Source organism: Humulus lupulus, chromosome X (genome assembly GCF_963169125.1).
Source record: "Humulus lupulus chromosome X, drHumLupu1.1, whole genome shotgun sequence".
Classification (NCBI taxonomy): domain Eukaryota; kingdom Viridiplantae; phylum Streptophyta; class Magnoliopsida; order Rosales; family Cannabaceae; genus Humulus; species Humulus lupulus.
This window is the reverse complement of record NC_084802.1, coordinates 167,646,680-167,672,169: the sequence shown is the minus strand read 5'-3', so window position 1 is coordinate 167,672,169 and position 25,490 is coordinate 167,646,680. Positions and strand designations below refer to the sequence as shown.

The following is a 25,490-nucleotide window of genomic DNA, read 5'->3' as shown; positions in this document are numbered from 1 at the left end:
GAAGACTGGACAGGCTGTCGTTGCACCATCCCAGCCTCCTCCCCCAAATGTGGCTAAAGACGAACCTCATTTGGAGTTTGATGAGGAGGAGTTGGATTCTGAGACCCTGAAGACAACACTGGGGGTGTTGCAAGATGAGTTGGCCAATATGAGGGCCAATAAAGAGAATGTTGCCGAGATAATGGCGTTGCAACAAAGGGAGATAGAGCGCCAGTGCTAGGAGCTGAGCGAGCGGCAGGCGGATATGGACCGACGGCAGAGGGATTGTAACGCCCCAACTCCAGGGACCCCTACAGTGCACATTGCAAATAGTGCTAAACTCGCTAATCGAGTCATTTGGTCATAAATGTGTAACTAAGTATGATTAGCGGTTTAGGGATTAAAATTTTTGGTTAAGATATAACGTTTCACTAGAACGTTTACTGTATACGCTGGGATCCCAAAAATATAATTTCAGAGTCTATTACAAAAGAATATTTACAACAGGCCGTTCTAAGCAGCAAAACTGGGTTTAACCCTAGTTCCTCTTTCAAACCTCGCCCAATATTGGTCGAGCTGCTGCATATGTACACGTCATCAACTAAGCTCTCCAACTCAAGGATGGTCCAGCTTCCTTTTGCCTTTACCTGCACCACAAAGCACTCGTGAGCCGAAGCCCAGCAAGAAAACTCATATGCTCATGAACAGTCATATCATGATATCAAATCATATCTGGCATGCCTAGCAAACATAGCTTTATTCAAGCATGTAAATGAGTTCAAACCAATGCTGGGGTATCCAGGATAAGAAATCCTGCCCTTCTGATTGGAGGACTATCAAGTCAATCCTAATCAGATGAGTGTCTCAACACTTGAGGTTCTGGTAAACCATGCTGAATGACTGCCAAACAAGTCACTAGGGGCTCAGTGCCCAAAGCCATGCATATGATGATCAAAATGATCATACAGAGCTCATAGCTCTAATCAGATGAGTGAATATCACTTAAGGTTCTGGTAAACCTTACTGAGTGACTGACAAACAAGTCACTAGGGCCTCAGTGCCCATAGCCGTGTAACGACACCATTACCTGGGCTTTCCTGCAATGGCTCTTATCAGATGAGTGACTGCCAAGCACGTCACTGTGGGGCCAGTGCCCATAGCCATGTGACATAATAGTCACGGAGCTCGCTGGCCCTGGCTCTAAATGGCTAGCCCTTGGCTAGACAAGCACTTTTTAGTATTTATCGACCTTGAGGTCGGTCCGGCATTAATGCTCTTTGAGTCATCCAATGCAGAAAGTCGATTAGATCTAATCTTTGTTGGCTTGCGTGGATCACGCTAAGGCCGTCCTGACCAGTGAGTCAGCACAATGTGACCAGTGCCCAGTACCATTGTCGAACCTGACTAGTGAGTCACAGCTTCACAGTTGATACTGACACCTTTGCCAATTCTAACTAGTTAGTCAGAGCCATGCACAAGTAAACAATGCTATCAATATGTATCACATGTCATTTATCCAAGTACAGAACATTCAGCATGCTTACCTAACAGTTGTGAGCATAATAATGATCATGCACAAACACAGAGGCTCAAGCTCTGACCAATCCCATATTCAACATTCATGGCATGCCTCAGTAATAATAATATGCAAATGAGAAAGATTGCTAAGCATTCATTATGCTTTCAATGTTTACATTTAAACATCCAACATGAATCAATGGTAGCCATGCCTGTCACACATGGGGTGCAGTTTTCTTACCTTAGGTTCGAACAAGAATTAGTAAAAGAACGACCCTTGAGAACGATCAATCCTTTGGTCCTTTAGCGGTCACCTAGTCATAACCAAATATGGAATCCCATCAATAAAATAAATCATAGAAAGGTTTATAATCTAAAACCACACTCCCGGGATCCATCCCGCACTCTCGGGACTCTTAATCTACCCAAACGGGGTAAAAGAACCAATGCCCGAGCCTTAAAAGTCATCCCGAGCCCTAAAAATAGGTTGCTGGAAAATCCACTAACGCTGGGGCGCTACCCCAAAGTCAAAGAGCTCCAGAATCAGCCCTGCCTAGCGTTGGGGCGCCATCAACAAACCAGAGAAAATTCTAGTCTTCTCCCTTGCGATTTCCCTCTGAAAGCAAATCTCCAAACCAATCCCAAACATCATCAAAACATCAAATTCAACCCCCCTAACCTCATCTACATCACACCCTCATCAAAACCCAAGCAATCTTACACAAGAACTTCCATGAATTCTCACTACTAACACCTAAAATTCCCAACTGAAAACTAACTTGTAAAACAGAGTAAAGCTTAAGTTCTTGGATGAAACCTTACCTCAAGTTGGATTTGAGTCCTCTTCAATGATTGAACTAAGTTCCTAAGCTCCTACCTTTGATCTCCTAGCTTGGTTCTTCAAGTTGGCTTCAAAAATTGAAAGGAAGAAGGAAGGAAGAACATGTACGGGAGGGAGAGAAAGAGATGAGGATGATGCTCTGTTTTTTTTTACACTTCCACAGCCTTCTAAACTCAAAGGGCTGGTATATATCTTAGGGGTGAAAAGACCATTTTGCCCCTAGGTCAAATAAAGGCTTCTAAAGACTCCCAAGGGTAAAATCGTCCTTTCCCACCTATCTCGTTAATTATAATTAACACCCTCCATTTCCCGTTATTCTCAATATTCTCAAATACCAATAATTCTTATCCTGTTACCCTTTAATTCCCAACAACGTTCTAATCATTTAAACATCCCGAGACTCACCCCGAGCCCCGAACTTAATCCCGTTATGACGAGACTGAAAACTTGCATTTCCATGATCGTCTCATGCTGAATGGCTCGAACCAATCCACATATCATGTGGTATTATTTATAATTCACCCCCATGCATAAAAATACACAATCACACCCTCAATGGGCCAAATTACCAAAATTCCCTTCAAATTAAACGTGGACCCATATGCATGCATTTACCATCATATAATAATATAATTCACATAAACATGCATATAATCATTAAATATCATAATAAATCAATTATGGCCCTCCCGGCCTCCTAATCAAGGTCCTAAACCTTATTAGGAAATTTGAGGCATTACAGGGATGCCATGGCAGCCCTTGAAACAACCATCCAGCTGGTTAGGAATCAGGCTGCGCCAGCCTCCCAGCCAGATCAGCCACCAAACGGGCCACCTCAAAGGGGCCCTAATCCTAGTCCTCTGCTCCAGCCAATAAGCCCTCAGAGGATGGAGCAACCACATATGCCTCAGGATGATATCCCACCTAGGGATCCTGAGACGCAGCCTCCGTCTCAAGCTGATCGAGGCAATCCCCCACGCCTGAGGCAGAATAGGGCCGGGCAGCAGCTCCGCTGCCCTAGACGCCCAGGGGTGAAGAGCTGCATCCACCGAGCAGGGAGCAACATCCTTCTGCCAATAGGAGGAACTCAGAGACAGGCTCTGCGGTCAGGGCCCCCCCACAACATGACAATGCACGGGGACCCACCGACCAACGCAGGCCTCCCCCTAACGCTCGGGAAATGCCAGCCCAAGGAGGCAACAGAGGGAATAGTCGGTCTCACCATGGCCAGCCACGGTTCAGAGATGGTCACGGCTACAATGAAGCCGACTCAGGCAGAGGAAATGCTGGTCGGAGGGACAAAGAGAGAGGTGGAGGCAGGAGCCCCCCACCTAGAGAAGACCGACCAGCAGGTCGTAACGTTGGGGGGCAGCCCAGGCAGAATAATGTCTTTAGTCGGCTCGGAGCCAGCGAGCAGCGGCGAAGAGACGACGACTTAAGGGATGTACTCAATGACTGCCGAGAAAGGCATGATGAGTACATTCCCTCGGCACCAGAGGCCCCAGCAATCCTAGAAGTCGTTCAGGCTCAAATCGATGCCCTGAACCAGGCTGTACAGCAGCTGGTCGGGGGGTGGACATCACACATTGAGTATGATCAGAGGAGAGGCACCCCTTTCATATAGAGGATTGCTGTGGCAGAAATTATTGGTATTACTTTTTGAGGTGTAGTGCATTCCAGGTCCGTGGAACTGTTTCTCCATTTAACCGGGCTAGCTTGAAAGTCCCTTCGCGCACGATCTCCATGATATGTTATGGTCCTTCCCAGTTCAACTGTAACACACCATCCTTGGGATCTTTACTTGCCAAAAAAACCCTTTGGAGAATCAAATTGCCTAAGCCAAGTCTGCATCCTTTTACCTTCGAATTGAAATAACGAGTGATTTTTTGCTGATAATGGGAAAGTTGTAATTTTGATGCCTCTTGTTTTTCTTGGATTAGATCAAGGGATGCACTAAGTAGCTCATAGTTCTGATCTTGATCAAAGTTCTTCTGTCTATGGGTCATCACTAGTGCCTCAATTGGGAGTATAGCCTCACTTCCGAAGGTCAAAGAAAAAAGGGTATGTCTCGTGGAGGTTTGATGTGGGTCTGATAGGCCCAGTGTACCTGTGGGAGATGCTCGAGCCATAACCCCTTGGCTTCATCTAATCGTTTGTTCAAGCTCGCCTTCAGGGTCTTGTTTACGGCCTCGACCTACCCATTGGCCTGTGGGTATGCATCTGATGAGAAACTCTTGGTTATGCCATATTTTTTTGCAAAATTTTGTGAAGAGATCACTATCGAATTGAGTTTCGTTGTCAAACCCAATCTTTTTCGGGAGCCCAAATTGACATATGATATTTTTACAACAAAATCTAGTAGTCTCTTTGAGGTGATGGTTGCCAGAGGTACGACCTCTAACCACTTTGTAAAGTAATCGATGGCGACAATAGCATAACGAACTCCTCCTTTTCCTGTAGGTAAAGAACCAATCAAGTCAATTCCCCATACTAAAAATGACCAAGGGGATAAGATCATGGTTAGCTCGATGGGAGCAGCTCGAGAAAATATGGCGAAGCATTGGCATTTGTCACATTTCTGCACATATGAGATCGATTCCTTTGTCAGCGTGGGCAAAAAATAGCCCCGCCTCAGTACCTTCATAGCCAGGTTTTGGCCCAAGCATGATCTTCGCAAAAGCCTTCGTGTATTTCTTGCATGATAGTCTGCGCTTCCTTAGACAGAACACATCGTAGGAGAGGTAACAAATGCCCTCGTCGATATAGAATCCCTTCAACCATAACATATCACGAAACTTGACACAACAACTTTCTTGCACCCTTTCGATCGTTAGGTAACTTTCTGGTTGTGAGATACTCCAATATGGGCGGTCATCCAAGTCAGTTTTATGTCAATCATTCTGACCTCAACCGTCTCTGCTGTTATACTCGGGCTTTCGAAGAATTCCACTGGAACAACATTCAGTGTATTCACCTCTTTGGTGGTAGCAAGTCGAGCTAGACAATCAGCATTGTAATTTTGCTCACGGGATAATTGTTCAACGGAGCTAAACTCGAATTCAGGCAACTCGCCTATAACGACCCGAATTTGCTAATAGGGCTTAGGGCCTTGATTAGTGTGCCTGGAGGGCAATAAAAGGATTATTATGTTAATATATGAATTAATGTGAATATATGATAATGATGCATGTTTAGTTGAGTTAAATGTGCATGTGGGCCCCGTCTGGATATTAGGGGCATAAATGTGATAAATGCTATATATATGTGATATGTCTGTGCAGCACGATCTGAGACAGTCCTGGGGAGCGGTTAGCCAGGAAGTCACAACAGGGTTGAGATTCTGACTCGGGGCAAGTCGAGGGGTAGTTCGGGTTTTAGATGTGTTATGGGGTTATCGGGTTGTGAAAATAAATATTTGGAGATATATTTGAGGATAGAATGTCTAGGAGGGAATATTGGGGAAATTTACCATTTTTCCCTCGGGGACGTTTTGGTACCCCGAGCCTTGAGGTAACCCTATAGACTTAAGTTAAGTAAAACAAAAAGGAAGAATTATTTAGAAACTTTGGGAAACCGACATATACTTTTCTCTTCAGCTAAGGATAGCTTCTCATCACTCTCTCTCTCTCTCTCTTTTTCTCTAAGGCATATCAAAGGGAAATTTTGGTGGAAATAGCCAAGGATTGAGGATTTTGAGTTATTAGAATTAAGGAGTTAAAGCTGGGCACTTGGGGAAATCAGTTCAGAAGCATAGCACAACAAAGGTAAGCTCTAATTATGGGGATTATGCTTGGATTTCAGTTGTGTTTTTGGGTTATGCATGTGGGCAGAACTTGATCTAGTTGATGAAGAATTCTGGGTTGGAGGTGAGGGTCACGGCGCTAGGATGGGCATGCCGCGGCCCGTGTGCGCGCACGGCCATGGGAGGCCGAGAAGTTCATGCGCGCTGTGGTGCTTGGTGTGCGCACCACGACCCGTGTTGTTGCAGTGAGGTGCTAGCCTCTGTTTTGAGGCTAGCCGCGGCGCTTGTGGGAAGGGTCGCGGCTCTTAGTGCCAGTTTGTGTTTTTAAGGGTGTTTAGGCTTGGGAACTCAATGGTTAAGGCTCGGGATGGATTTTATCACCCAGATTGATAGAATTCAAGGTCCCGGAGGTTAGAGTTATGGCACGAAGTTATTTAATGGATTAGAACTTGATGGATGGATATTGTTAATGTGTTGTGACTAGGGTTTCAGCGAGGCTCAAGTTAGAGGACTATGCTCGAGACATCGGTGCTCGGAGAGCTCAGGACTCAGGTAAGAAAACCCTTGTTCCCATAAAGCTTGTATGCAGGGCTGAGCCCAATGTGTTTGAATAGAACTGGTATGCAGGGCTGAGCCCAAGGTGTTTGAATTGCAGGGCGTAGCCCTTTGATTGTATTTTCTAGTATACCGTATTTGTTTAATATGCTTTGAGGGCAATTATGTGAATGATCGGCAAGAGCCGGGAACGGTGTAGGCCGAGGTCGGCAGGGACCGGAAATGGCAAAGGGCCGGGAACGACATTAGGCATGATGAGTGCAAGGCCGAGTACGGCAAGGGGCCGGGAGCAGCGTTGAGCATGTGGAGTGCAAGTTGCCAGGGCGAGTCCCTAAAAGGATACCTGGGATATCCTCACGGTGTGGACCGCGAACCCAGGGCTTGGTAAACGCCTGGGATGGCTAGGCCATATGTGTTTAGCCCATTGGTGGCCTGTTTATATGCTTGATATATGTGATGCATATGTTATCTGTTTGTGGGTTTTCTTGCTGGGCTTCGGCTCACAGATGCTCTGTGGTGCAGGTAAGGGTAAGGAGAAAGCCAACCGACCATGAGTGTTGCAAGCGTGAGGTGTCGTGTACATGTTGGGCCAGCTTGGCTGCCACAGCCAGAGGATTTTGGGAGATGGTTGTAAAAAAACTTAGATTTTGTCGTTTAGTCCACTTGGTTCGATTTATATGATGTAAATGTTTCTAAACTGTATTTTGGGATCCCAGGTTTCAAAATTTTTTGATTTTCAATAAAATGGAGTTGTTTCTAAAGTTTTTCCTCTGTTTATGGCTTAATTACACTATTTGCTCTAAAACCTCGATTAGCGAGTTGAATGCACATTTTTAAACTCACTTATTAACGACTCTAAGGCAGTAGGGTGTTACATCGCCCTTAACTTTGACTAAGTAGGTCATCATCTTGATACCATGAGCTTGGTATTCTCCCAATATTTGATTGACTACGAGCTGAGAATCACTATAACATTGGATGACCTTTGCCTTTAGCTCTTTCGCCTTCTTTAGCCATGCCAATAAGGCCTCATATTCGACTTCATTGTTGGATGCTTCGAATCAGAACTTGAGAGCTGTATGGAATTGGTGCCCTTCAGGTGAGATTAAAATTATTCCAGCTCCTGATCTGTTTTCATTAGAGGATCCATCAACAAAGATTTTCCACAATTCCTGCACCGGTTCCTTTATTGGCTCCTCTTGAAAACCTGTGAACTTGGCCACAAAATCAGCGAGGGCGTGACTCTTGATTGCTGTCCATGTCATATATAATTTTTTGAACTGGCTGAGTTTGATGGCCCATTTTAGTAGATGTCCCGACGTTTCAAGTTTTTGCAAAACCTACCTTAAAGGTTGGTTAGTTAAGACGTGGATAGATTGGGACTGGAAATATGGTTTGAGCTTCCTTGGAGCCAAAATAAGACAGAACGCGAGCTTCTCTATCAATGGATACTCAGCTCTGAGAATTATTTTAATTACATAATATACGGGTTTCTTCGCTCGATTTTCTTCTCGAACTAGCACAGCTCTGGCTGCATTTTCTGTCACGGCCAGATATAGAAACAAACATTCCTTGGACGTCAGTTTTGATAGTATGGGGGGGTTCAACTAGATGCGTTTTCAGGTCAGGAAATGACTATTCGCATTTTATGGTCCATTCGAACTTCTTATTTCCTCTGAGCAAGTTGTAAAATGGGAGACATTTGTCATTGGATTTTGAAACAAAACAGTTTAAGATCGCCACCTTTCCAGTTAAAATTTGTACTTCCTTACACGACCTAGGTGAAGGCATTTCCAACAACGACCTGATTTTCTATGGATTTGCCTCTATCCCCCTTGTGTTGACTATAAACCCCAGAAACTTTCTCGACGAAACTCCAAAAGTGCATTTCTGGGGATTCAACTTCATGTCATATTTCCTTAGTATGCCTAAACATTCTTCCAGGTCAGATACATGGTTATTGGTAGTCTTTGACTTAACAAGCATATGGTCAACATACACCTCAATGTTTCTCGTGATCTGGTTAGCAAACATTTTGTTGAGTAATTGTTGGTATGTAGCACCGACATTCTTCAACCCGAATGGCATAACTTTGTAGTAGTAAACGTTATGCCCTGTCATGAAGCTAGTATGCTCTTGGTCTATAGGGTTCATCGCAATCTGGTTATGGCTAGAATACGCGTCAATGAAAGACATGAGCTCGTGATCGACTGTGGCGTCTACCAACTGATCAATTCTTGGTAATGGGAAACACTCCTTAGGACAAGCTTTGTTGAGATTGGAAAAATCAATTCAAGTTCTCCGCATCCCATTTTGCTTTTGGACCAGAACAGGGTTAGCAATCCAGATCGATATTTTTCTTATTTGATAAAACCACATTTAAGTATGTGAGCTACTTCTTCTTCGAATGCTTCCGATCGTGTTGTCCCCAAAAGCCTTCTTTTTGGGACTTTGCTGACACATTCTTGTCCAAGTTGAAAGTATGCATTATTATACTCAGACTGATTCCCACCATATCTTCATGCAACCAAGCGAAGACATCCAGGTTTTTCCTCAAGAATTCGACCAACTCTTTCTTCCTTCTAGCATCCAGATTTTCCCAACTTTTACAACTCTTGAAGATGTTTCTGGATGAATATTTATTTCCTCTAGCTCCTCCACTGCTTTGAGCTCAAATCTATCTTTCCCTACTCGTGGATCGATGTTGTCCTGTTGGGTGAGCTCTTTATTCCCTTCTTGAGGTTCTCCCATCCCATAGGTAACCTCCATTACCTGGAACTCCTCACCTCCTTTGTCTATGACCATTGCTTGCTACCCGGGTTGTGACTTTCCCTTCATGGTTACACTGTAGCATTCTCGAGCGGCGAGCTGGTCTCCACGTACTGTGCATATCCTCAAGGATGAGGGGAACTTCATTGCCAGGTGTCGGATCGAAGTGATGTCTTCAAAATCCATCAGTGCAGGTCATCCCAAAATCATGTTGTATGTAGGTCATTATATGGGAATTGAACGTGGCTCGCGTCCTCCTCCGTGAAAATGATTGGTTGTTTTTCCAACTACTATTGTTTTGATAACCGTTGCTCCGAGATAAATTCCATACCGTTTTGAGTTTTTAGCTCTTGTATATACCTCTTTTGGGCTCCGTTGCTCATGCTCGAAAAATGAAGTTATATCTCCTCCTTCTATTTGGGGGGGGGGGGGTCGACTTGATTCTTTCATCTGATCCGTTTGAGTCCTCGGCTGACCTGCTAGAGCTTCCGAAGCTGGATGAGAATTTTGTCCGACAGGCTGACTAGGAGCAACTCGATTTCGAGCGTACTAGCTAACGGCCCAACCTGAATGAGAGTCTCAATCTCATCCTTCAGTTATTTGCAATCATTGGTGTTATGACCGATATCATTGTGGTATTGGCAAAACTTTGAGGATCTCTCTTCGCCCTCTGATGCCTTAATGGCTCTGGTTTCTTCCACAGAAGGCGATTAGAATTTTCCAAGAAGATATGTTCCCGTGTATCCGTTAGGTTAGTGTGGTGGCATAAACGGGCTTGAATTTTTCCCCAATCTTGTTTTTCTTCGTGCCATTCTGGTCGCCCTCAGAATTCTATTTTCTCTTGTTGTTTCCTGCTTGGTTATTCTGGGGAACAGGTTGAGTCATAGCTGCAACACCTGCCACCGCTCTAGCGGGCTGAATAGGGGCCTGGCTGGTTCCTACGATAGCAGATCGTGCCTCTTCCAAGTTTATCCACTCCTGAGCTCGAGCCAAGAACTCATCCTATTTTGTTGGAATTCCTGCCATAGATCGCTCCTACCAGGATTCCTGTTCTCATCACCATGAGCTTGGAGCTATCATCAGCATCTCTAGCTTGTGCTGCAACGTTGGCGAATTTGCTCAGATATGCTTTCAAGGACTCACCAGGTTGTTGTTTTATGTTGGCCAATGAGTCAGCCTCCACATGAGTTTCCTTTGAAGCTTGAAACATTTTCTTGAACTCAGAAGAAAGCTTCTCGCAAGAGCTTATCAAATGTTTTTTGTACTTCTTCAACCACTATTTGGCAGGCTCGATCAGAGTTGTGAGGGGAAAGAATACACCTTAGGTCGAATCTAACATTGTGGGCCATCATTAACGTATTGAAAATCCCGAGGTGGTTGGATGGATCTATGTTTCCATCAAATGATGGCATGTTTGACATCCTGAAGCCGACAAGATACGTAGCTGCAGCAATGTTCGGAGTGAAAGGTTCGAGTTCCTCATCAGAGTCACAATCATTAATCCCTTTTCAAGATAAGATCTTCTTCATCTGCTCCTCCATCAAGGTCAGTCGTTCGAGGGTTGCATCTTTAGTCTCTAGGTTAGCTTGGGCTGTTCACCAGCTCCCATCCTATTGTACACGTTTGATAGGTTGTTGTCCCTCTAGGTTTGAGCTTGGTTAGGTGGGACATTCCCATTGTCGCATATGATAGACGAACCTCCCTCATGTTGAGTATAAGTCATATAATCATTGTGAGCTGGATACCTCCTTTGTGCATTCAGATGATCACGTGGGTCGGGTTGTGGATCGTATCGAGCAATTTGTGCTGAGCTAAGGTGATTCCTCAAGTCGCTCTTAGACCTGCCTCCATGCTAGCTCCCCATCTAGTAACTTCCAGTTGCAAAACTTATATTCCATGGCTGAGATCGAGGACCTGGATTATCAACACTTGCCCACGGGACACAAGTGTCTGCTGATGGGGGAGGATTTCTCCTACTATTTCCACGAGCTAGAGAATCTCGTTGTGGGCTTGGAGGTGTAGGATGTCTAACCAGCGATGTCAGATGTCTTATTGGTGAGGCTATCCTCATTCTATCAGGATGAACTAAATTAACCTGCCTCAGTTCTACCCCAATGTCCTGAGTTCTCTGTGCCTGGGGTTTTGATTGCGGCGTAGGAAGATTCGATGGGGATTTTTGTCTCTATGAACTTGTCACAGCTCGCCTTGGTGGGGTGCTTTGGGCATTCCTGGGAATCTGTGCGGAAGGCATGTAGCTAGGGGCCGCAGCTCTGATCGATCGACTGACATGCAGATGATGGTTCCTGTGATGACTAGTGGGTGAAGAACTTCTATGATTTTTCTCTGAAGGTACAAAGCTCAGAGTGGTGGTCCTGACAGAATGACTGGGTTTGGACCAGTTATTCCTGTGGGACTTACGAGACCCACTTTGCCTCTTTCTTACATTAGTGTCGGTTGCAAGAGGGGATAACCGAGCCAGGACCTCCTCAATTTTCTATTTGCCTTAGCGAGATGGATCCTTAATTGGGCATTCTCCATCTCGGTGGTTGTTAAATATCTAGGAGTAGGATTTGGTGGGAGCGACACTGAATTCCCAGCGTCGTCTTGGCCCATCGGTTGCTTCCTAGGACGTTGCTGAACATCTGGGCGCTTTTCAGTAGGAACGACTGTATGATGTGCCCCTTTCCCACCAGGTTGTTCCATTTCGTTGTCATGCATCGATCGAGTAACCACCATGATGAACGTCGAATGAAACTTGTAAAGCACTAATTTTCTCTCAATGAAAGCACCAAACTTTTAAGGCAGTTTTTCACCAACAACATATTTAGAAATCTAATAAGGATATTAGTGCTTATTTGTAAACCGTAAAGAACTTATGAGAACCCTTTCGTACACACACAATTTTACGTGGTTCAATGGTTAAAATCCACCTAGTCCATGAGACAATATTATTGTTTTTCTCTAAAAATTTTTGCAGATTTTCAGTAATGCAAAAAGGTCGTCCCCTTCCCTATCCATTATCCCTTATATTTATAGTGGGATTTCCTGGATAGGTTTGGGTAACCGTGTGCATATATATGGTATACATTTAATACAGATAATTCCCATTTACATTTGGATACGATTGCATAAGAGAATATACTCATGCTGTTTTGGATAATAAATGACAAAGGTACAATATAGTCTGGGCATTAATGAGCATATAAAGAGCCTCCAAGTGTCTCGGGATCCTTCAGTATGCATTCTGACCAGGTTTCCATGAGTTGAATATCTTCATCGAGCTAGTGATCAAAGATTATTTGAACCTTTAGCTCGGATTAACTTCAAAGCGCCCAAAGGGGGATCTGCCACTATATGTCTCGAACTGAACCGTTATTCTAAGAGGCGACCTGATAATAACTTGAATGCCGTATTGCCAAGTCCCAACTCGAGCTGCTCACATCATTATTAGCTAGATGTTCTACTTGGCTGCTTTTCTATATATTCATCTGCCAACTGTACCCCCAGCTGTGTGACTAAACTCGTCCTAATTTTTAGGGTACAATAGTAAGTTTTAGAGAGATTGAGGTAAGTACAGTGCCTTGATTGGTTTGTCATGGTGATGAATATCGATCGATAGACGAAGTGACTCTAGATAAGATATTGTGAGATAGGAAATGAAAATTACCTTTTCCAGGGAAACGAAAAGAGAGACAGGAGGTATTTTGATTCTAAAGCAATCTAGAGGATCGATAAAGGTATTAAGGATTGTTAGAGCAGAAGTATCTTCTTTATTGAAAAGACATAAACGTTCAAAAAATTAAATATGGGAAATGGAGTTCCAAGATAGGAGACCTTGTGCCTCTCCGAGTTTTGTTTAATAAAAGATGGGATAATTTGGAAAGAAGAGAAGATTTGACACTAGGTTTGTTAGACTTTTGAGGCTCAAACAAGTATTAGGCTAGAGGCCTACACATTTGCCTTACCTCAACATCGACGGAGGTTTATAAGGTGTTACAGGGGTCGGTGATTAGGACAGAGGTGTTGAATACTACACTTTATTGGGTGAAAGGACCCTGGAATTACTGTGAGAAGTATTACGTAAGGAGAATCCAGTGTGGAATTCTGGATAGAAAGGATAAAGTCTTAACGATTAAGATTGTCACTTTAGTGAGAGTGTTACAATGAAATAACAAGGTAAATCACTTGACTCCGAAGTTAGAGCAGATATGCGACACTAGTATTCTGAGATGTTTGAATAAATTTCAAGGATGAAATTTCTATGAGGAGGAGATAGTTGTAACATCCCAAGATTTCTAGTAAGGCTTAGCGCTTTGATTACTATGCCAGGAAGGCATAATTGGATTTTATGTGTTAGTACGAGTTCATTTTGATTATATATGTGATTTTTGTAAGTTATATTACGATATGGCTATTGATGCATGTTTAAGCGTATTAAATGTGCTTATAAGCCTGATTCTGTTAAAGAGGGAAATTTTGTCATTTTTGACCCGTTGACAGTATATTTGTATTATACATGCTTTATGAGTGATACCACATTATTATGTGGATATATTTAAGGTGTGAGGCCCAAGGCAATCCTAGTGAGCAATTTCACGGAAAAGTCACAAAGGGGAATTATACCCGGCTCAGAGTGAGCCTAGGGATATTCTAGTAATTTGGTGAGTTATCAAGGATATTAGAATATGAATCATAATTGGGGGAAAATATTAGATTCAGGAAGATTAGTGGGATTAATTGGGAATCTTAAGTTGAATTTGAGGTTTAGCTTGAAATGTGGCAAATTATGATGTTGCCCTTGAGGGGATTAAAGGAGTAAGGCTTGACCAAAGGGGTATTTTGGACTTTTCATGCCAAGGAAGGACTTGAGCTTACTAGAGCCCTCAAAAGAAACAATAGAACAAAGGAAACAAAAACACTCAGCTCTCCTCGCCCCCCTCTATCTCTCTCTCTTGATGTGTTGGGGAGTTCTAGAATTTTTGAGGAGAATTTGCTTGGGCATATAAGGAGCTTTGGGCTTTGATTGGTTCAAGGCAGCTTAGGGTCCAAATTCACAACTGAGGTAAGAATTCAAACTCTATTTTTTGATGAAATTCTATCATAGTTTAAGTTTCGTTGAGTTTTAAACATTGCCTTGTGTTTTGAGTTTTGTTTAGGATTTGGGTTGGTGTTGGAGTATAAATGTTGCTTATGTTGTGTTAGTAAGAGTTTTGGGTTCAGCTGGGAACTTTGGGGAACCTTTGGGACTATTTTTGGAGGTTTTTGTTTGGAGGAAATGGCTGGAAAGTGTTGGAAATTATGGGTTGACAGCGGCTAAAGCATTTCTTTGAATCGGCTTGGCGCTGCAGTGCCTAGTGTACTGTGCCGCGACACGTGTCCATGGAAATTAGGCTGGGGCTCTCCAACTTGTAGAGGTTCACGACGCTTGTGAGGGGAGCCGCAACTCAAATTGGGGATTTTGGCCAAATAGGGTTTTTGAGTATGGGAATTGTAACCTAAAGGCTCGGGAAGGATTCTACTACCTGGTTCAGTAGAATTCGAGGTCCCGAGGATAGGAATCAATCTTGAAGCTTTTAATTGATTTAGATCTTGATGGATATCCGTTAATATGTTATGACTAGGGGTATCGCAAGGCTCGAGAGGAAAGGATTGTGCTCGTTGTCTCTTTACCTTATTGCTCAGTACTTGAGGTAAGAAAATTGTCTCTTGCACCAAGTGTAGGGCATGTGCCCCAATTATAGGGCACGTGAATGACCATGTCATGAAACCATTTTTAGTTGAATGTTTGATGTGTCTGAATCTATGCTGATATATTTGTTTGAACTGATTGTTCAGTCGGGAGATCATTATTGGCTTGGAGGTTGTTATCAACACTACATGCGTAATGTAGGCCGTAGTGGCGGGGCCTTATCAGCCTTGAGCTCGTTATCGGCACTACGTGCATAATGTAGGCCGTAGTGGCGGGGCCAAGCCATTGTGGTGAGGCCAGGCTGTAGTGGTGGGACCATTATAGGAAAGCAGAGTGCATCTATTCAGCTTGAGTCATTATAGTTGTTGAATTATCCACGTATATATGGTTATGATTTATAAAGCATGTATTTGATTGGAATGCTTATCCGGATATCTATCTTATTTGGTTAAGTTTTCTTGTTGGGCCTTGTCTCACTGGTGTTATGTGGTGCAAGTAAGGGAAAATAGTAAGTTGGACCAGCCATGAGTTGGACAGCTTGGGGGGTGGTGTGTACATATGCAACCTGCTCAATATCCACGGTCGAGATTGCTTGGGAGAAATTAGGGTTGAACCCTGTTTTGCCACTTAGGACGGCTAGTTTTTATTTTGTTTTTCTTTTATCAGTCTTTAAACACTTTTTGGGACCCCATGTATAAACTAAACACTTTTAATGGAAAATGATTACTTCCATGACATAAATTTTTAATACCTAACCCTTGTTTAGTTTTAATTACACATTTAAGTCCAAATGACTCGCTTAGCAGGCTAAGCACCATTTCAAACACATAATGTAACGGTCTTGGCTGACCAGGGTGTTCCAACTTGGTATCAGAGTGGTCTAGGTTTAAGGGTTCTTGAAGATTTGCTGGGCATGTACACTCACCGGTAAAGATAAGATCGACTCACGGTTCGGTATCCAATAATGTGATTATGTGCTTAATTGGTTAATTGAGCATAGGTTCTTTATTTGCATGTTAGAATAGAAAGCATGATATATATACTGTTAGAGCAGGGCCTATTGATTGATGTATGAATGCTATCGACATGTGTTTAAGCATTATTGTTGTATGTGGTTGTTGGGTTGTTTGTTTCTGCTCGTGGGATAGTTTTGGATATGATTATCATGTCTGATAGGTTAAGTCATTGACTGCAAATAGATTTTGAAGTTATGTTCCCAAGGCAGCCAATTGGATTAGGCAATGTTAATATCGGGGCTGCAGATGATAGTCGGGGCCTGAACCCTCCATCTGCCCCCTGGAATTGGTAGCAAATAGTTATTGGCATGCAAATAAGATTACAAAGTCAAGAAGAAGAAATTGAGTAGCTGAGATAGCGTGTTCCTCCAAGGAATGCTACTCTATTTGTTTTGCCAATAGTGACACCAACTTTTGCTCAACTTGAGGGTGGGAACAGATGGGAACTACTGTATGAAACATTCAAGAATATTATCCTCCAGTTTTTGAGGGAGGCCTAGATCCGTTCAGAGCTTAACAGTGGATGGGCATGAGTAGATCCATCTTTGACTATATGGGAGTGGTACGCAATGATAGAGTGGCTTGTGCCATGCACATGTTGCGGGAAGATGCCCGAACATAGTGGGAAGTGGTATCCTAGACCAGGAATGTTGTCACAATGGGTTGGGAAGAATTCAGACAATTGTTCATGAGAGGTATTACTGTGACGTAGTTCGAATTGCGAAGACCAACGAGTTTATGAAGTTGGTTCAGGGTAGTAAGATAGTGACAAAATATGTCAATGAATTTAATGGGTTGGCCAAATTTGCTTTTGATTTTGTACCAACTGATGTGGCCTAGAAGGAGCGATTCATTCAAGGATTGAACTCTGGGGTAGCCCAGAGCATTAGGACTGCTCCAGTACATGAGATTTCTACCTACGCTCAGGTGGTAGGGAGGTGCCTTGCTATCGAGGACACAAGGGATGAGATAAGGAGTGCTAGGGATGTAGGGAAAGAAGCTCAGACAATGGTACCCCCATTTGCGGGATCTGGTAGGGATGGAGGCCTTAGTAACCAGAAGAGAAAGACCCCTAACAGTTCTACTAATCATGATCTTGACAGGAGGGGTCATTGTAACACCCTAAGTTGCTAATAAGGTTTAGGACCTTGATTAGCGTGCTTGGAGGGAAATAAGTGAATTAATATAATAATATGTGAATTTAAATGAATATGTGATTAGAATGCATGTTTAGGTGGTATAAATATGCATGTGAGCCCCGTTTGCATGATAGGGGTAAATTGGTAATTTTAGCCCGTTGAGGGCATAAATGTGATAAATGTGTTATGTGGTTTGTACCTCGTGAGTGTGGTGATATCAGTGTGATGCACGTACCGAGACGGTCCTAAGGAGCTATTTAGTTCAAAAGTCACAACGGGATTAAATACCCGGCTCGGGTAGAGCCTAGGGGTATTTTGGGGATTGTGTAAATTTAGTTCTTATGAGTTAATGGTAACTGGTAATCTGGTAACTTGTGTAACCTTAGGTAACTGCTGAGAGTAACAAGTTGTGATAGGAAAATGGTAGAATTGCAATAGAGATGAGTTGACAAAAGTGACCTTGGGGTTTAGTTAGGAAGGGATATTTATGGAAGGGTAGAATAGTCACTTGGCAAGGGATAGACAGCTTCAGCTAAAGGGAAAAGGTGATCACGTATAATACTTGGTTATATTTTGGTTTATGCTGAATTTGGAAGAAAGAGCTAGAAAGAAAGGGGAAGTGAAGAAGGGGCTGAACTTGTGAGACCTAGGAGGAGATTCAAAGGAGTTTGAGGCAACCAAAACCAGATTTAAGCTAGGATTGCTCAAAGGTAAGAATTGTGCTATGTTTATGTTGAATTTAAGTCTAAATTTTCAGAGATTGAGTGAGAAAACCTAAAGGGAATATGGCTGGTTTTACTTGGAAATTCAATTAGGATAATCAAGAGGAAGGAGGTTGGGAGCTGGAATTGGGAGGAGTTCAAGCTGAGTTTGATTAAGGTAAGAATCTTTAGCATGTTTAATTTTTGTAATTGGTGTGGTTTAAGATTCTAGAGGCATGATTTACAGTTTTCAAGTTCTAGTTTAAGTCTTGGAAGCCATGGTTTAAGTTTTAGGAATTTGAAACTCAAGATGGGATCTTGGGTGTGATTGTGTGATTGGGGTTGTTTATGATGTTTATAGGTTGTTAAAGGGTTCATTTGGGGTTTTGAAATGATTTTGGGACTTAGGTATTTGCTTGGAATGATTTGGAATGGTTTTAGCTCGGGAAAAACGCAAGGAAAAACCCAGATTTCTGGGTTCGCGAAGGAGCGTCGCGGCACTGTTCTTGGGCGCTGCGACGCGAGGCTGTTTCTGGGTAGGGGAGGCTTTCTGACTTGCTGGGTGCCGCAGCGCTAGGCCATTTTCAGAACATGAGATTTTGCAATTTTGAGCCTTTGCTCCAGGGGTTCGGGGAATGTCTTCGATGAATTGTTTTAGGGAGTTGGGGGTTCAGAGAGTGTGGGATTGGCCCCAGAAAGTGATTTTGGATTGGTTAGCATTAAAGGGTGTTTTATATGTGTTGTGATTAGGTTTTCGGAGAGGCTCGGGATAGAGGAACGTGCTTGTGATCTTGGTGCATCGAAAGGCTCGGGGTACAGGTAAGAAAAATGTAGCACCCGTAGAGCAGGGCTTGAGCCCATAGTTTTGTTGCAGGGCGCGGCCCTAGATTGTATTATTGCTAGGATGTAGCATTACATGAATGATTATGTATTTGATTGTTATTTAAGTATGCTAAATGTGGAAATAGCAGAATGAACGGCGAAGGGCCGAGAACGGCGAAGGCCGAGAACGACAGTGAGGCTGGGAATACCACTTAGCACATGAAGTGCTCGTGGTTAGGGTGAGACCCCAATGGATACATGGGATATCCTTACGGTATAGACCGAGATCCCAGGCTTTGGTAACGCTACTGGGACGGCGTGGTCGTACATGTGTTAGATTTTATGGACTGTCTGACTAGATTTGAGCTATCTGCTGTAATAATTGTATATTATGCATATGTTATGTACTGTTTAAGTTTTCTTGCTGAGCTTTGGCTCACGGGTTCTCTGTGTTGTAGGTAAGGGCAAAGAGAAAGTCAACCAACCATGAGTACGGAGAGCATGGGGGCGGCGCGTACATGTTTGGCCTGCCCAACTGCCCGGTTGGGGGTATTTTGTAGGAAAGGCTGTGTAAACCCTAATTTTGGTAGTTAACCACTTGTAAACTTGTTTTGGAGTTGTAAATATTTTATAAACTATATTTTGGAATCCCAGATGTAAGACACTTGAAATTTTCAGTGAATTAAGAGATTTTCAAAGATTACAGCCTTAACTTCTGTTTAATCACACTTTTGTTTTAAACACCTCGTCTAGCGAGTTGATTGCACATTTTAACCTCACTTAGTAACGGCTCTAAGGTAGTAGGGCGTTACAGTCATGGTACTTAGGGTGGCTGCCAGAGCAGCAACGAGGTCTGGAAAAGTTATCCAGTATGTGCCAGGTGCAGGAAGTGCCATCTGGGAGAATGTCGAGCGAAGGCATGTTTGCTATGTGGAATAGTTGGGGAGTTCAATAAGGAGTGTAGATAGCTTGACTCCAGCTCAAGTGTTCGTCTTGAGGCAATCAGAGCCGGAGGCTGGTCCCTTAGTGGCGACAGGTTGGCTCTCTAGTTCTCGATCTTTTTTACGGTGCTGATTTATTTTGCTACTACATATCTCTTAGTAGAGGCATAGATATGTTGTGCATATTGTGTGATTATTACGCTATGGGGCTCAAAATTTTAGTGCCTGCCAAGGGAAATTGGTAATTTCCAGGAGATGGGTCAGAGTACTACTAGTAGAGAGTTACCATAAAATTTATTGAAATGGTTGTAGGAGATTTTGGTATAAATCTGAGTATAGCCTAGTTTTCCAAGTATGGGACAACCATGGTATGTAAGAAAAGATGGTGACTTCTGAGTTTAAAAGGAATGGATCCGTTTGCGTTCACAAGATTCCTATCTATTGTGGTGGGAACCACCAGGTCATATCAGTTAGACCAGAGGGAAACTAGATTGGCCAGTGAAGTTTCAGAAGGATTTGCATGGATTGATGTCGCGTTAGGGATTGAGTGTGCTACGGGACTAATGCAGGGATAGAATCGATATCTGAGACATCATGCAGAATGGCACCAATTGAGTGGAAAGTGTTAAAGGTTCATTCGAAGGAGTTATTAAACTTGGGGATTGATTAGACGGAGCTTCTCGCCATGGGATATGTCAACACTATTTGTTAAGAAGAAGGATGAGCTATGAGAACGTGTACCGTATATGGATTGCCAAATAAAGTAATGGTTGAGAATAGTTTTCCATTGCCATGGGTGGATGATTCATTTGTCCAGTTGCAGGGTAAGACATTGCTCTGAGGAATTGACCCTTGATCTGGTTATTACTAGCTGAGGATCAAGGAAAGGGACATTTCAAGAATTACCTCTTCCACCAGGAATGATGTGATGGATTTTCAGTGAAGGGTTTTGAGTTGACCAATGCTCCAGCGGCACGCATAAATCCAACAAATAGAGAGTACATGGATGATTTGGACAAGTCTTATTTGGATCGATCAAGAATTTTTTGGACAACTTCCAATTAGAACCAGAACACGAGTAGCATTTTCGATGATATTACAGAGGCTGAGGAAGCGGGAATTACAAGTAAGGTTCCGGAAAGGATGAGTTCAGATTTCTTTGAGTCATGGTTGGAATCACATAATGGGAAATGCAGTGATCATGACTGATTTAGTTAAGATCAGAGCGGTAAAGGATTGGCCAAAAGAACTCTTTAGAGGTTAGAAATACAGTGGGACTGACGAAACACATCGGCATTTACTTGAAGCATCTTCGATGACTGTGATACCCTGGATTGAAGTAACGTGAGGACTTGAGGTTTATCTGAACTGTTAGATGTGAACTGGGTTTCCAAAAGTGTAAATAAAGGTTGATTATTGCACCATGGTATCAGTACTGTCATGTGGTGGACTGATATACAAGGATATACAAGGATAGTATAGTGGATACTATCTTGGTTGTTTGAGAATGAGTAATTCATAGCGTTTGGTGGTGCGACATGATAGGGGCTAGGGTTTGCCCGTGTGTAGATTGGAAAGGTGATTACTCATGCTTCATAGTGGTTAAATAAATAAGAACATAGATGTTTTACACAAGACTTTAAGTTGACAACATTGCCAAATAGTCGCGGTTTGGGTGAGGTGACGACACTTATGCAAACGAAGTGCATAAACTAGCATAAAAGTTAAAGCGTTTTGTCACCCATATGGGTTGAACATGAGATAAAGGCATTGGTGAGAACTAGTGAAGGGCTGACAGTGAAATCCTTTATTACTCAAGGGAAACTAATGTGGAGGTTGATGCCTTAAGTTGGAAAGGTCTATGCCAGTTGTATAAATCGCAACAGGTTATAGAGTTAGTATGGGTGGATATAATTATGGACCTTATGGATGGATCTCCTTAGATTGCGGGTAAGATGATTTGGTATGAGAAGTTGTGACTCGACATATTAAGTTAACACATTTTTGTTTGTGTGAGTGAGTTATCATAAGAATCAGTATATGCGAAAGGAGACCCTACGTCTCCTTAGGGCACCAGAGTCGATAATGTTGGATTGAAACCCTTTATTTATTTTCCCAAGTACTGGAAAGGGTCATAGAAGGCGATGAGTATAATAGTGGGATTTTAAATTATTGGTTACCTTTAGACAGATTGACAACCTGAGAGAACAACTCAGACTTCATGCATTATACTTCGAGTATGTAAGTTTTAGGGACAATTAGGTAAGTACGGTCCCTTGATTGGATTGTCACGGTGATGAATACTGGTCGAAAGCCAGATTGACTATGGATACGATATTGTGAGATAGGAAATGAGAATTACCCATTCCAGGGAAACGAAATGAGAGACAGGGAGTATTCTGATTCTGAACCGGTCTAGACAACCAATAAAGGTATTCAGGATTGTTAGAGCAGAAGTATCTTCTTTATTGAAAAGACATAAAAGTTTGCAAATTTAAATATGGGAACATGGAGTTCCAGGATAGGACAACTTGTGTCTCTCCGAGTTTTGTTGATTAAAAGATAGGATGATTTGGAAAGAAAGAGAAGATTTGACTCTAAGTTTGTTAGACTTTTGAGACCCTAACAAGGATTAGGCCAGAGGCCTATAGGTTTGCCTTACCCTGACATGGACGAAGGTTCATAAGGTGTTACAGGTGTCAATGCTAAGGACAGAGGTTTTGAGAACTACACCTGTTTGGGTGAAAGGACCCTGGAATTACTATGAGACTTATTACTTAAGGGGAAGGGAGTGGGGAATTCTAGATCAAAGGATAAAGTCTTAAGGAATAAGATTGTCACTTTAGTGAGAGTGTTACAATGAAATAACAAGGTAAAGCACTTGACTCTGACGTTAGAGTCAGATATGCGCGACTAGTATCCTGAGATGTTTAAATAAATTTTGAGGATGAAATTCTATAAGGAGGGTGTTTACCCTAAAATATATTTTCCTGCTGACATGGCACGACTGAGGGGCATGTGGATAGCACATGACTATTTAGTGTTGAGAGTCTGGTCGACTAACTATCATAGTATAAGCTGCTCGATGGATTCAAGAAAGATGCTGAAAAGTACGACAGAAGATATACTGACATTTGTGACCAAGTCTGATCGTAGTACGATGCCAGAATTCAAATACAGTTATAAGTCAGATATTTTAAAGATATTTGACCCTATTTATGTGTAAAGATTATGATTTATGTTATTATTAAAATGCGTTTGTAACAAAGTTTGAAAATGGCCCATCAACCCGTATGTGAATCCTTGAGCCTATAAATAGGATGGATGGCACTCATTTAAGGATAGGCAATAATTTGTATTTAGAGAGAACTAGTTTTTTTTATACACAACTTTTGTATCCTTTTTTGGAGCTTGTGAAACTCAGTGAACCCTAGTTTGCTGATCGCAGGTTTCATAGTACATCAATAAAAACACTAAGTGGATGTAGGTCATTACCAATATTTGGGGCCGAACCACTATAAATCTATGTGTTGTTTAGTTCTTGTATTCAAATTATAAATCTTTATTGTTTTGGTGACTCTGTGTCATTGGCTAAATCATCAGTCAACATTTTGGTGCTTTTGTTGAGAGCTGAACTCAAGACCTTCAAGATAAACAATGGCGAAAACCTCCAGAAAAGTAGGTCAAACAGCACAGACATTTGGATGTAGCGGAGGACGAGCCACAAGTGGAACTGGAAGAGGATGAGATGGATGTTGAAACCTTGTGAACAACTTTGATTGTATTACAAGAGGAATTAGCTACTCTGAGAGCTAATAAAGATAATGTAGCTGAAATGATGGTGCTGTACCAAAGGGAGATTGACCGGCAATGCCGAGAGCTTATTAAGCGAAAAGCTAACATGGATCACCAGCAGAGAGATGCCACAATAACTTTAGAAGCGGCCACCCAGTTGGCTCGAGGACAACCTGCATCTACATCCCAACTAGATCAGCCACCCAGCTCTCACCCTCAACAAAATCCGCTATCAGAGCATTCCCATTATCATCACAATCCACCACAACCAGAACAACCTCCCACTGCTCAACATGAAAGGCCAACCCAAAATCCTGAGAGAAACAACAAGCAGCAACCATCCTCTCGATCTGGTCGAGATAACGTTCAGCATCACATGTAGAATAAGGCCGAGCAGCATCCCAGAAGCCTTAGACACCAGACAATTGAAGAACAGGACCCTCCTGGCAGGGGACAACGTCCCTTAGGAAGCAGAATACAAGTGGACTCAGGCTCTGCAGTCTGGGATCCCCCACGACATAGTAATGTCAGAGGACCTAACGACCAATGTAGGGCTCCCCTTGTTTATCGAGACGTACTAGTTGGAAGAGAGGGAAACAATGTGTATAGCAGGTCGCACACTCATTGGTCACAATTCAGAGATGCCCATAATTATAATGAGGCAGACTCTGGTAGGAGGAACGATGGTCGGCTGCAGGAGGAGAGAGGTGGGCAGCAAAATCCTCCGCCAATGGAGAACCGACCAATAAGCCAAAATTCTAGGGGGCAGCCTAAATAACCCAATGTCTTTGACCGACTAGGTGCAACCGAGTAAAGGCATAGGGATGAAGATCTAAGGGATGTGCTTAATAATAGAAGAGAAAGACACGATGAGTACTTCTCCCCAGCTCTGGCTGCTCCAGCACTACCAGATGCTATACAGGCCCAGATGGATTCCTTAAATCAGGTCATGCAACAGCTAGTTGGGAATAAAATGTCCCACATAGAGTTTGATCGAAGGAAGGGAACCCCATTTGTTAATATATTTGTTGTGGCAGAAGTTCCAAGAAAATTCAAAATGCCAATTCTACCCAACTTCATAGCAGGGGAAGATCTAGTATCTCATGTGAACAAGTTTGAGATACAAATGGATATCCAAAAGGTGTTAGAAGATGCTTGGTGCAAGATTTTTCTTGCCACTCTGTCTCAATCTGCTTAAGAATGGTATTTCAAGTTCCGTCCGGCCAGTATAGTTTCCTGGGAGATGTTCATGAAGGAGTTTTACAGACTGTTCTATGCTGGTCAAATACATCCAACAGAGGCTAATCAGTTGGTCGACATTCGATAGAAGGAAGGAGAAACTCTCAAGAAGTATATTCAATAGTTCATGTGAGTGGCTGCTCGGGCCACAACTTTTGGAGATGAGGGAAAGATGATGGCACTCACAGCTGGAGTGCGACGCCATTCTCCTCTTTGGAGCAGTTTGCCAAAAAATTAGGCAAGAGCACTCAAGAATTTTTGGATTGAGCAAGCAAATATATCAAACTCGAGGAGGCCATTTCCAATGAAGGAAAGTCTCTAAAGGACGACCAGGGTATGAAAGAAGACCCAAACAAACCAACCAATGGGTATGGTAAGCCCAACGGCAACGAAAAAGGTAACGACAAGAATGGGGGAAAAAGGGTGAACAATGAACTGGCGACATCTGATAGCAAGCACCCCAAAGAGAACAGATATGAACCAAGGTTCACCAATTATACAACCTTGGTTGATAGGCGAGCTGAAGTATATCAAGCTAGTCATACCACCGTCCCCTTTAGGCAACCATCCCCTATAGGAAAAGATATATCCAAAAGGGATACGACCAAGTTTGTCATTTTCACAACGACTATGGCCATGATACCAACGAGTGTAACCAGCTCAAGGATAAGATCGAGTTCCTTATTCGACAAGGACATTTGAGGAGATATGTACGAGCAGATGTAGGTTCTCAGCAGGAGGATC

General features: G+C 42.8%; 1 protein-coding gene across 1 annotated transcript in view; it reads left to right on the top strand.

Annotated features, from left to right (window-relative positions):
* Nucleotides 1–24,705, top strand: part of LOC133806437 (cilia- and flagella-associated protein 91-like) — a 73,493-nt gene extending 48,788 nt beyond the window's left edge. Inside the window, exons 3-4 of the mRNA XM_062244538.1 lie at nucleotides 23,506–23,885; nucleotides 24,324–24,705. Coding sequence (XP_062100522.1) covers nucleotides 23,506–23,885; nucleotides 24,324–24,705 — 762 coding nt within the window. The remainder of the gene's footprint in view (nucleotides 1–23,505; nucleotides 23,886–24,323) is intronic.
* Nucleotides 24,706–25,490: the final 785 nt, after the last annotated feature.